Here is a 12,885-nt window from a genome sequence, read left to right as displayed (position 1 = left end):
ACTCCTGGGGGTGAGGAGGAGAGAGGGCAGTGCAAGGAGAGTGAGGAAGAGAGTTTTTGATAAAGATAGCCACCCCACCACCAGGCCGAGGCTCAGGTCTATCATACCGGAGGAGGGAGTAACCAGGAAGAGATATTAAGGAATCAGAGACATCTTGAAGGAGGAAAGTCTCTGTTAAGCAGATCAAGTCTGGATTGTCAGAAGCAACCTGTATGGAGAGATCAGTCAGGTTTGAGCGAAGGCCCCGGATGTTTGAGGTCCATACCGTTAATGAGAGAGGGGGAGCATCGGGTACAGGACAGGGGAGGGGAGGAGTAGGGTAAGATGAAGGATGAGAGGGGGAGGTAGGGAGAGCAGTTGTTAGTGTGTCAGCGATTGCAGAAGAGTTCCAAGAAAGGGAAGGATGAGGAGGATGAAAGGTTTGAAGGTGAAGGGATGAGGCACAGAGAGGGGTTGTTTGAGGGGGGGGGCAGAGGAAAGAAGAAGGTTGGGGGGGGTGGAGGTATGAGATAGAAGGGAGACGAAGTGGGGAGGAGGCAGCTTTGAGGAGGAGGGGGGAGGAGGGAGAATTGGAGAGGAATGGTATGGGGGGAGATTTGAATGGGAGGGGTTGGGGGGGAGTTTTGAAGGGGAGGAGTGAGGGGGGAGTTTAGGAGGGGAAGGGCAAGGGGGGAGTTCAGGAGTGGAAGGGCAAGGGGGGAGTTCAGGAGTGGAGGGTTAGGGGGGGAGTTTAAGAGTGGCGGGGCAAGGGGGGAGTTTAGGAGTGTAGGTGCAAGGGGAGGGATTTGGATGGGAGGGGCAAGAGGGGAGTTTAGAAAGTGGATGATTAATGAAAGACGAACATTGAAAACAAATTCGGTTTGTTGTGATTTTCAAGTTCGCAATCCGGTTCAGAATGATGGAGGAGGGATGGAATGAATGTGAATTTAGACCATGTAGTGAGGGAGACGTATAAGATATTGAATTTCTTTTTTTTGAGGTGGAATGAGTTGGAGAGGAAATTGAGAAAAGCCTTTTAAATAGGAAGAAAAACAGCGTGTTGTAAAATACCACTGAGTAAAACACTGAAGGGGAAAGGTTATACATATTTAAATAATATTTAAATTTAAATAATATTTAAATTTAAATAATATTTAAATAAATAATATTTAAACCTTGCCACACAAACTTGTATTTCTGTCCCTGCCTACCCTTCACCATTCTCACACCACTTCCCTTCCATCTCGTCTCTTGCACACAACATATGTCCACTCTTCTTCTGATCAATACTTCCACCACTTCTCCTGATCTCCCTGTCATTGTCCCTACATTCCATGTCCCAAACCTCAGAAACCGATCTCCACTTCGGGCTGTACCCTGCCCATATGTAGTTGTAATTGTCATGGTTCTCTTTATGAGGCAATGTTTTTATGGCCGGATGCCCTTCCTGACGCCAACCCTCTTCGTCGCCTCTTACGACACGCAGGGATACGGTGTACCTATTCTAAACCAGGGTACACACGGGGAAAGTGCACTAAATAACCACACACATTTATTTTCAGTTCATTTCTATCCTTCAGCTGGGCACGTTTCAGTTCAGCCTGGTGTTGGGCTAGCGGCTAGGGTGCCAGCTTAGGATCCTAGGATCCTGGGTTCGAATCCCGGTCGATCGCTGAATTAACGCCAGGGGGGTTGACTCAGCCTGTCATCCTTCCGAGGTCGGCAAATTGAATACCAGTTCACTGGTAATTCCCTGTTTGTCGTAAAAGGCGACAAAAAGGGTTGGTGTCAGGAAGGGCATCCGGCCATAAAACATTGCTTCAAAAAGGGGATCAAAAAAAACAACAACCACAGTGCCCGAAAAAGGCCAACCCCCGCTTTGCGGGGAAAAATGGCCTCTAAAGGTGGTTTATTTCTATCCTTCGTCTGTTTTCGGGTCTGTTGTGGTGACGTCCCAATTTAGGAATCTAGTTTATCGCGCATTTTCTTTGCACCGGCATATATTTAAATAAACCTGTTATTTTTGTGCATTTTAAACCCGTTTTTGTTTGAGTTATTTTTTTCAGGTGTGGAGACGTCGAGTGGAAGCCGTTCAGGTTAGGCTTCGGTCTCCTCTCTCCCTCTTGCTTCCCCACGCGTATTCTCCCCCATTTGAACTGAACGCCTCGGAGTTACAGCTCGTTTGGTCATCCGTGCCACCCCAAAGTGTACACCAAGGGTAGTCACGTGACATATATGTAGGATGTCTAAAAAAACATATAAATGATATATATATATATATATATATATATATATATATATATATATATATATATATATATTTATATTGTTACGGTTTTCCGCCGCCCTTCTTACCCTTACCAAGGGGGGATTAAGCCCCTTGTTCTCTCTGGGCTTGGCGGAACCGAGAGACTTGAAACGCCTCTTCCGGGCAAACGCAAGGTTGGGTTTCGGGACCAAGTCTCGCTCGTACCTAAATCCCTGCGCCGCCACGGAAGCGGGGAACCAAGCCTTGCATGAGCCACGTGTAATTTGAGTACACCGAGCGGATTGCGTACCACGTGGTCCGTGCAGTCACCATTAAATATTGGACCCCGATTAGAGCGGTTCTATTCGTACCACGCTTAGTCAATGAGGAAAACACGAAAACGATCGAATGGAAGGAAGAACACAGGTTTAATTATTATTCCCACGTATGTACAAGGATCGGTAGAAGCAGAGACACAGAGCAGCACTTAATCAGTCTTATCTTAATTCGCAGACTCGGGCCCCTTCACACTCACACAGGGAATTGCAGGCAGGATGATGTTCAGACCAAACACGCCGACTTGGTCGTCCAGGAACGGCCCAGTCCGGCTCTCCATGGTCCCAGCACGTCCCGCGAAGAAGGCAAGCAGGCGGTGGAGGGATCCTCGTAGCGCATCTCCCGAAGAAAAGGCAGCCGATGAGGTAGGAAGGAAAAGTATGTGTCTTTCGCGCGGCTGGCGGTTACACAGCGCGTTATCACTTGCGTAACTCAATGCACTCTAACGGCTCGGCTTCAAGCTCAACCGAGCGTCACTTTCATATGAGCGCGTATCCTGGTTCATGCGCGTCTTTCACCGATCTCGTATCTTTCAAAGTCCTCTACCGCTGACCGCGCTCCTTCACTCCTCACTCAATGCCAACTCAGTCCTCGTACCTCAATTGCTGCTCGAACTCCTGGGTGCCAACTACTCACCGCACTCTTCTTGAACTCAACTCCTCTTGGCTTTGGGCAACGGCTTATATCTACACGCCCCGAACCTTCTAACCACGCCCTGTGACGCAGTGCTGCCGCCACACCCTTTGAGCCCTGATTGGCGGCTCGCGCTTACCGTCAGCTCCTCTGCCGCCCTCATTCGGTCCCGCCCCGACCCTCCTAGGCCTGCCTCGTGTTAATAGTAGTTAACAGTATTGCCATCACATAACAATCCCAACATCAATGCCTCATTCACACTTAATGAGTTATTGCTTCAAGCTTCTACAAACACTCCACTGGTGACACCAGTACTCGATTACTCTTGTAGTGTAGCCACATACTGAGACTCTACAATTCAGCAGCCCGAGTACAATGTTATAATATCAATACATGATCATCAACTTCTTACAAACTGCATGAACATCTCTAATAACAGCATTCTATAATTATCTCCATTTGTGATTGGTTACTCTAAGTTGATAAAAAAGAAAAGTAGGAAAGACAACTGAAGCTGCAAGCAGTCCCTGAAATTATATTGGAGCTTCTTATACTTATGCAGAAATGAAATGTAGGAGCTTCTAATACCTCTAGCTAGGCCTAGCCCGAGACAATAGTCTGGAGGCAGTGATGTGGGGAGTTTTGTGAAGGCAATACTGTTAGCTACTCTCCAAACCAACATCATCCCTATCTTGTTTAGGACCTTTTTTAGCCTGTAGTTTGTCATCCCTACATTGCCTTTTTAATTTGGCATACATTTCATTTATGCATTTATTTATTTTAGCATTTATTTTGCATACATTTAATTTAGCATTCTAATTTAGCATATTATTTTTTAGCATACATTTAGCATACATATATTTTGCATTTTGCATATTTTAGCATTTTAAAAGTGCAAAGATATCTTAGTCAGCAAAGTCAAACACTGCACATGTTCCTATATTGTCTTACGTAACCCTGACTATCTTGTAGCTCTGTCTTATTGCTCGTTTCTCAAAAGTAATGTCTTCATCCAGCCTCAGGCCACACAAGGACCTGCACTTATAAATGCCCAAAATAACTGGTGTGCTTTCCCTCTAACCAATAGGGCGGGGACAGAGGGGAGGGGCAGAGCCTCTCAAGGAATTTCTGCACGGTCGGACACATGAAAGACACTCTCGTGGGTTTTACTGTGTTGTTCACTTGATGTGTCAATAAAAATTATACACTCGAAATGCAAATGTCCTCGATAAACTACGATGAGAGGACAAAAAGATACTCCAACCTTTGTTTTGTATCAGTGGGTGGGGCCGACATTTTTTATCCGCGTCATTCCGACGTTAGTACGTAGAGTTGAGTGCCAAAAAAAAAAAAAAAATTATATATATATATATATATATATATATATATATATATATGCACACACATATATATATATATATATATATATATATATATATATATATATATATATATATATATATATATATACACAAACCATATGTAACATGTTAGCACGTGTGATATCCACAAACCTGTCGATCTGAGGTTTAATCAAACAAGTTTCCTCAAATCCAGAATCGAGGAAGAAGAGTGAAATCGAAGAAACATCCTCCAGGCATACAGTACTCTTCTGTCTAGTCTTGCACTCATCCTCAAGTTCTCCATAAGTGGTGAATGGCACCACACATACAACAGTTGCTCTACTCCAGGCCTTCAGCGTGTTGCACCATGCGAAGATCATATGACCTGTTACCAGAAAAGAGGCCCAATTACAAAACAGAAACCTACATAAATGAGCAAGTGAGTTTTGCATTTCCAACTCTCAAGACTTTGCAATTATCGGAATACAAATATTAATAAAAACTTGTGTTTCGATGAGGTACTGTTGCCCTTCAGAGGGAACAGCAAAGCATCTCCCATTTGCAATAATGTGGATTGAAAAAAAAATACAAATTTGATGCAAATGTGTTCATGGGCATGCCTCCAAATATGTTCCATGTGAACACACTGTAATGTTTATCTTCTACACATATATAAAGTTATATTTTCTGTCCGTCTGTCCATCCATCGATAGAATTGGCCCGACTATCGATAATAACTCCATCATATTGCATACCGTTGGAATCCTCTTGGCAAATGGAGATGCAAGAAAACATTTTCAAACCTTCAGGGTAGGGGGGTGGGGGGGTTCAGGGTATGGGGAAGACCACAATTCTATCTATGTGAATGTATATCGTATAGCGTTATGTATATCTTTATATATACAGAAGATTGTATATATTGGCGAGTCCGTAGCTAGTTATGACCAGCCTTGGACGAATCGCCAAACTGCTTTAACTCCTCGGTGACCAGCCGAATACATAGCGGTTATCTTTTTTTAGCGTGTGCAGGAAAGGAAGAGATGCGGGACGTTTAATCTGAACAAAAAATACACAGGTTTATTCCCGAACCCACAAAACATGCAAGCAAGGCAGTGAATGAATGAATGATAATTTTAAGGCCATTTTTCCTGCTGGAGCAGGGGTTAGCCTTGCGGGCCCCATGACAATCATGGTTCCCTGTTTGAGGCAATGTTTTTTGGCCGGATGCCCTTCCTGACGCCAACCCTTAGTCGCCTCTTACGATGCGCAGGGATACGGTGTACCTATTCTAAATCGGGGTACACACCGGGATCATTTAGCCCAGCAAGCTGGTACTCAATTTGCCGACCTCGGAAGGATGACAGGCTGAGTCAACCCTCCTGGCATTAATTCAGCGATCGACCAGGATTTGAACTCAGAAACGAGGATTCCAAGCTGGCACCCGAACCGCTAAGCCAACACCAGGCTTCGAGACAGTAAATGCAACAAAAACGATTTAATGAAAATAAAACACGGAATGAAAATGTCGACAAAAAAACTGAGGTAAAATTAATTCTATTTTTGAGATGTGTCCACTCATTCACAAACACACACCAAAAAAATAAAAAAAATAAAACAATCCTTACTTTGGCAAATGGGTAAGGCAAATAAAAAGAAAATCTCCCCTTTTGTGGATACACTTATCTGTGTCCCAAATGTCTTTCTGAGGAAGAGAGTGGTGGTGATGGCAAAAACCCTCCCACTCCATAGCGCACAATATGGCAACCGCCGATGAAAAGCCCGCACGTCAAAGGCCCCCCAGAGCCGTGGGGCGAGTAGCTAAGACGGTCTTGTCCGATGGCAGAGAGAGTGACCTCCTCCACTTCGCACCGCCAGAGCCAATCACCAAACGTCCCTCGCATTTCGCCCACCCACCTCCGACTGGCCAATTGCGTACCTCGGGGCGTGGCCTGCCGGCTTTTCTCTCCGTCCTGATTCCCCACCTTGCTCGTGGGTGGGGACTTTTGCCTATGAGGTTCATTGGGGGTGGGGCTTAGTCCGGAACCTGCTTGCTTGGAGTTGGCGGTTGTTGTTGTTTAAAGGTTTTACATGGTCAGCCTTGTCAGCAAAAATGTTAGGGCAAGAATAGAGGGTAAGCACGCACTGGGGAGAATTATCCTTAAACCGGCTAAACCCAACCACTAATTAGCACTGCATCACCCTTCGTGTGGTGAACATTGAAACAACCTTAAGCTGCAGTTTCCCTACTTGCTACATCAAAATTCTCCTACGCATTACATGGTCAATGCTACTAATGATACAATCCTATCTCTCTCACAGTATTCTTTCATTTACCCCCCACAAATGTAAAAATATTGCATTAATCATTACATTATTATTATCATTATAGTATTGCCTGCTAAATTATGTGTGATGAATTAATTGGAATTATACATGGTATCCTCACCTCTCTTTTTCTAAACTTCAAATTCCTTCCGCACAATGGTGCAGATTTCTCTGCTAGTATACAATAGAGGAACTGGATTTCTCTGGCCATCCGTCCCTCTGTCTGTCACACTCGTTCACAGGGACGTCATTACGTACCTACCCTTGGAGCCCCTCAGACATGCTGGGAGCCCCCATGATCTGAAATAAAAAATGTAGGACTACTCTATCCACCCATCGAGTACAAAAGCTGTATCAGGTTTCAGAACAATCGGTTGGTAAATAAGGGAGTAGTGGTCCAAAATTTGGAGGTGGGAGGGGGTGGGGTGGGCATAACTCCCACTCGGAGCCTCCATGAAACCAAAATCAAAATATCCAAATCCGAGCGATTGTGTGGGTTGTCTTGTATTCACGTGTCACGTTTCAGCACAATCAGCTGCTTGATAATGGAGGGAGTAGCAAAAATTGCAAAAAGTTAAAGGATGGATGGATGGACAGCCGGCCGGATAACCTGAAAACATATTGCCTCCGGCGGACTTAGTCGGCGAAGGCATAAAAAATTACACGTACAAAATAAATTTAACACTCACCAGTCTCATCTCTGAGCTAACATCGGTCATGCTTTATGCCACCAAATGCCTTTGCAAGGAAAGTGCCATGCCATCAGAATGCCTCAGACCATGGCTTTGGCACCAGATTTGAATGTGGCATTGGTGGGGTCGGTCGGAGTTGCTAGGGAGAGGAAGGGTTGGCGCGGTTATCCGACACCACCCCTGTTAGAGTTTGGTGCAGATGCAGGCTTTTTCCCTTGAACAATGGGGCGAGAGAAAGTTGTTTTGGCTTTTTTTCTTCTTTCTTTGTGGAGGTCATTGAAAGAAAGAAAAAAGCATTTGACACCATTCTTTTCTTTGCAGTGCTGCACTCCAAGTCAAGATCATTTTTAGATACGAGATCCAGAGCCTCATTAACTTTATTCAAGATATTTAAAATAAGTTTGCATGTTAAAATTCTCTCTGGTTGGTCCTTAACTGTTGCTTCTTCAGCCCACTGTTGGTTGAGCTGTATCAGGTCCTCATTGGTCAAACTCTCCCGATGATAGTTGAGAAACTCCCCCTCATCTCCGGTGTTGACTTCGTTGAATCCCACTTCGTTGGCGATCTCGACGATTTAATTGTGCAGTGTGGGTAGCTCGGGTGTGAATCCCATGAAGTTGTCGATGCACTCCGGCCAACCTTCCTCCAAACACCGTTTGTGCAGATGTCCGCGACTTCTCTCCAGGCTTCAGCGATGTTTTCAATGGCTTTCATGATATTAAAAGACTGCCAGAGGTCTCGAATGGATTGGCTGTCTTTGCCATCAGGTTCACGCATGAGCCAAGAAAAGGTGTGTCGCAGGTAGTAAGCCTTGAATGCTGCTATGGCACACCCATCCATCGGCTGTAGGAGAGAGGTTATGCTTGGAGAAAGAAACACAATTTCACCTTTGATGCCAGTTGATAAGAAGTCGAGATCGATTGCGTGACCTGGTGCGTTGTCTTACAGTAACATCGCTTTATTTTCAAAGTAATTTTTTCCACAATAACTTTTCACTGCTGGACAAAAATCGTGCACAAACCAGGTCTGAAAAATTCCACTTTATTTATTGCTCTCTTTTTCTGCATGTGGAACCGCCTTCCACAGTTTTCAATCTTATTCTTCCCTCTGGGTCATAAATACAGCTGGTCAACACCATTTCAGGTAATCCGCAATCCAAAGCCACAATCCTTTCGACACCCGTTAAACCACCCCGACCCCTCCGAAATATTTTTGCTTTTGTATCCGTCTTGTCCACCCCTTGCGTTCTCCCCCAACACTCATTGTTAACTGCATCCCTTGTTTGCCCATCTCCATCTACCTTCTCCCTTCGCACTGCTAAATTGGCGTTTGCCCTTTCTCCTGATCTGTTCTGTGTCCTAGCTCTTCCATGAGCCTAGGCTATGTATAACAAAAAATAATTATACTGCATTTCAGCCGTTACAGGTTAAGCGGGACGGGGCAAAGATGCGCGCATGCACACACACAAATGTTTTTTAACTACCATAAGCGAAGTGATGGGTTCATTGCTACTCTCGATGAAAGGTTATGTGGAATATTAAAGGGCACATGAGAGAAAAGAGAAAAGTACGAGCAGAAAGAGAACATCCGATACTTCTTACTCGAGTTATGGTCTGCAAAGTGATTTCCAAAGGGCGCATGACATTTGACCTGCTCAACCCAAAAGTGAATCAGTTTGGCTCAACCTTTGTATTACAGTCCATACTTTCACTTGAAATGCAGAATTGCAGAGTGGTTAACTCACGTTATTGCAGCAACAAAATTATTTTCAATTTTAAGTGCACATTTTTTTTATTTTTTTTTTGTATACTGAATCGAGGCTCGTGAAAGAGCTAGCATTTATTTCACAAACAAATCAACCAGACAAACAAAATATACAAAAAGAGGGAGCGGAAGACAAGATGGGGAGAGAAGGGGAAGCACACAACCACAACATTTGAGAGCAGGGAGAAGTGTGGGAGGGAGAGGGCTTGGAGGCAGTAAGCATGGGAAGGGGGGGGGGGGGGGGGGGGAGAGAGCTATAAAACACAAGGGGACCGAAATTAGCAGGGGTAGAAAAGATTAAGGTTTTGGATGGGGGAGGATAAGAGATGGTGGTGAACAGCTGTTTTAAAGACCTGGAGGGTGGAGTGGGATTGAAGAGAGTGAGGGAGTTTGTTCCAGAGGCGGGAGAAAAGAGGAATGAAAGAGTGAAGGTGAGCAGAAAGTCTTGATTTTGGCAGTTTAACCATAAGAGGGTTGCAGGCAGATCTTGTGCGACCTGTAGGAATATTTGGGGGACAGAGCACAGACAGGGCTTGGGGGGGGGGGGGGGGGGGATAGGCCAGAGAGGAGTCGGTAAAAGACAGAAAGACAACCAACCTGCCTGCGGTGAGTGAGTGAAAGGCCCTCAGAGTTAGCTTCATCGCGGGAGACTCCAATGATTCTGAAAGCTTTGGTTTCAACAGCGTGAAGCCAAGCTAGGTGTCGGTGTGAGGCAGGAGCACCAGCCCAGAGGGAAGAGCAGTATTCCATGGAGCTGCTGATGAAAGCCTTGTATGTGGTGAGGAGCTCAGGTGTGCCAAGGAAGGACTTTGCACGACGGAGGATGCCCAGTCGGCGACTGGTTTTGGAGGCCAGCTTGGAAATGTGGTTTTCCCAGGAAAGAAGATGGCGGATTGTGAGACCCAAGAGCTTGAGTGACAGAACTTCTTGGAGAGGATTGTTGAGAAAGTAGATGGGAGGGTTTTCCAGACGGTCTTTTCAGAGAGACATAGTGAGAGTGTGAAATTTGTCAGGATTGAAAGACATGTTCCACTTGTTTGACCAGTCTTTGATTTTGTCCAGGTCTGCAGAGAGTGAGGAGGATGCAGACAGCCGATCTGAGGGATGAGGTATGGAGCGACAGAGAGTGGAGTCATCAGCAAAGAGACAGAGAGGAATTTCCAGAGTCGGAGAGATCATTGATGAAGACCAGAAAAAGCACAGGGCCCAGAACACTGCCTTGGGGAACTCCAGCCTGAACAGGAAGGGGAGATGAGAGAAATCCATTCAGGGCCACACGTTGACTACGACCAGAGAGGAAGTCCACAAGCCATGCATGGAGATTTCCATGGATATCATAGGAGGAGTTTGGTGAGCAGAGCGGGGTGCCAGACCGTATCGAAGGCACGTGATATGTCAAGGGAGACAGCTCTAATTTCCTGTTTGACATTGAGGATCTCCATCCATTGTTCAGACAGCGGAGCAGCATGTCCAGAGTAGAGTGACCTGGTCTGAAACCAAATTGATGATCAGAGATCAAGCCATTGGAGAAGAGGAAGGATTTGATATCCGAAGCAATGATGGATTCCATGACTTTGCTGATAATTGGGAGCAGGCTGATTGGTCTGTAGTTGCAAGGATCTGTTTTTGCACCTTTTTGTGTAAAGCGGTAATGTTGGCTGATTTCCAAGCTGATGGCAGATGACCTTGAGCAAAAGGGAGGGTGAAGAGAACAGAGAGAGGGAGTGAAAGAGCGGAAGAACAGGATTTTAGGACCCATGGGCTGATGCAAACCTACACTTGTACGGGCTCTTATGAAGTTTGGGGATCCAAAGAAAAGCCGAGGAATACAAAGATTTACCTCTTTACATTTAATTCTGAAATTATTAACGAAAACCTAAATTAAAATTAACTTGTCACTATCAGATTGTTGGCCAAAATCCAGGTAGCTCACAAATGACCTTGAGGGAGGGAATAATGTGCAGACAACTCTTACTCTTTCAATGTCATGAAAAGGAACATCTCAGACCAAAGTGATGCAAAGGGAACACATTTTGTGGTTGCCTTTAGAACACCATGATCGGAAAGAAAATGCCATTCTACCAATGGAAGGCTGCAATGAACATGTTCACCTAACAAAATAAACAAGTCAACGAAAAAACATGTTTTAGGGCTACACACTTATTTTAAAAAGGTTTTAAAGCTATTTTGTTTTAAATTTAAAAAAATATTTTTTAAATTAAATGTTGATGGATGAAAATGTACCAGAAAGGACCGTGGGCCAAATTTCAGCACTCTAGGACGTATGGAACATAGAAAACGAACGGCTCAAAAATTTGAAACGGGACAAACAAACAAAGTTCAGATGAAGTTCAATAAAAGTGTGTAATAAAAACAAAACGGTCCTTGAGAATTATTTTCCTTATTCACAGATAAATAAAAAAACTCAAAGCTGACATTTTTCATTTCTACCAATTCTGTTTGCAGTACAACTCATGGAACCCACTCTGTAAAATATAAATGAACAAGTTATCGTGATTAAAGGGTCCTCATTGGTCAAAGTTATCTTTTAATCTTGATTAAAAGAAACAACCAAAAACTTTTAACAGCCGCACAGATGGACAACCCGAAAACAATGACACTGGTGTTCGGTTGCGGAGGCATACAAACAACACTTACAATTTCACGTTATATAAAATAGCATAATCCTACTATTAATTTGCAATTAGTCTCTGGCTTTGACACCAATTCAAAGTTTTATTACGGAAAAAACAAACAAAAATCAAAAAGCGATATGTATCAAACAAAGTTTCAAATGGAGTAACTCGCTGCGATTGGAGCATTTAAATTGCATCACATGTGGCAATAAATGGGAACTGTGACATTTGACCTTGCTGGCTTGATGACAGAAAAATATATTTACATTTTTTCCACCTCAATCCCTACCTAGTCAGGGAATATTATCAGAAATCTGGGAAATCTGGGAACAAATTCCTTACCAAGAAATTTCTTCACCAATGTGTTTGTAAGGGTGTCCACTAACACATTTCAAAAAGTTTAAATTCAAGTCCCCTAGGGGAACCCGTGACAGGGGTCAACAGGGGTCAATTACCTTTTTTAAGATCAAATTTTTCTTATATTTACATTCTGGGTCACAGTATCCGACAGGAAGCATCAAAATTATTCAAAGTAGGCTCATTTTAAAGCTAAGAACATATCTGACATGGTGATACCTAAAACAAATCAATATGTTAAAAAGTTTACACAATTTTGAGCAAAAAATAATAATTTTTTGTCATTTTTGGGGTAAAAATTAACTTTTCTGGTCTACAATTCGTCTTCTAGGTAGATATCCCTTCGTTTCATTTTTCTGAAAGTTTCCAGCAAACTGCCCAAGATATGCAGCCTTAATGTATTATAAGTAAAACATTCTGGTATTTATAAAATTGAAACTATGAAAGGTCACTGACCTTGATTGTTTTCCCTTATTGTAACATAAATTGTAATAACCGTTACAGGTATTTTTCTTTTGTTACCCTAATTTTTTAACCCTAGCTTTTTCCTTTGTAGGGCAGTACAGGCCAGC

At 43.8% G+C, this 12,885-nt stretch overlaps 1 protein-coding gene across 1 annotated transcript in view; it reads right to left on the bottom strand.

Annotated features, from left to right (window-relative positions):
- LOC137439855 (RING finger protein 17) overlaps positions 1–12,885 on the bottom strand; it is a 257,732-nt gene that overhangs the window by 90,361 nt on the left and 154,486 nt on the right. Inside the window, exon 12 of the mRNA XM_068136018.2 lies at positions 4,711–4,924. Within this exon, the coding sequence (XP_067992119.2) occupies positions 4,711–4,924 (214 nt within the window). The remainder of the gene's footprint in view (positions 1–4,710; positions 4,925–12,885) is intronic.

Source organism: Myxine glutinosa, chromosome 14 (genome assembly GCF_964187855.1).
Source record: "Myxine glutinosa chromosome 14, kmMyxGlut1.1, whole genome shotgun sequence".
Taxonomy (NCBI): domain Eukaryota; kingdom Metazoa; phylum Chordata; class Myxini; order Myxiniformes; family Myxinidae; genus Myxine; species Myxine glutinosa.
This window is presented reverse-complemented; position numbering and strand designations above follow the sequence as displayed.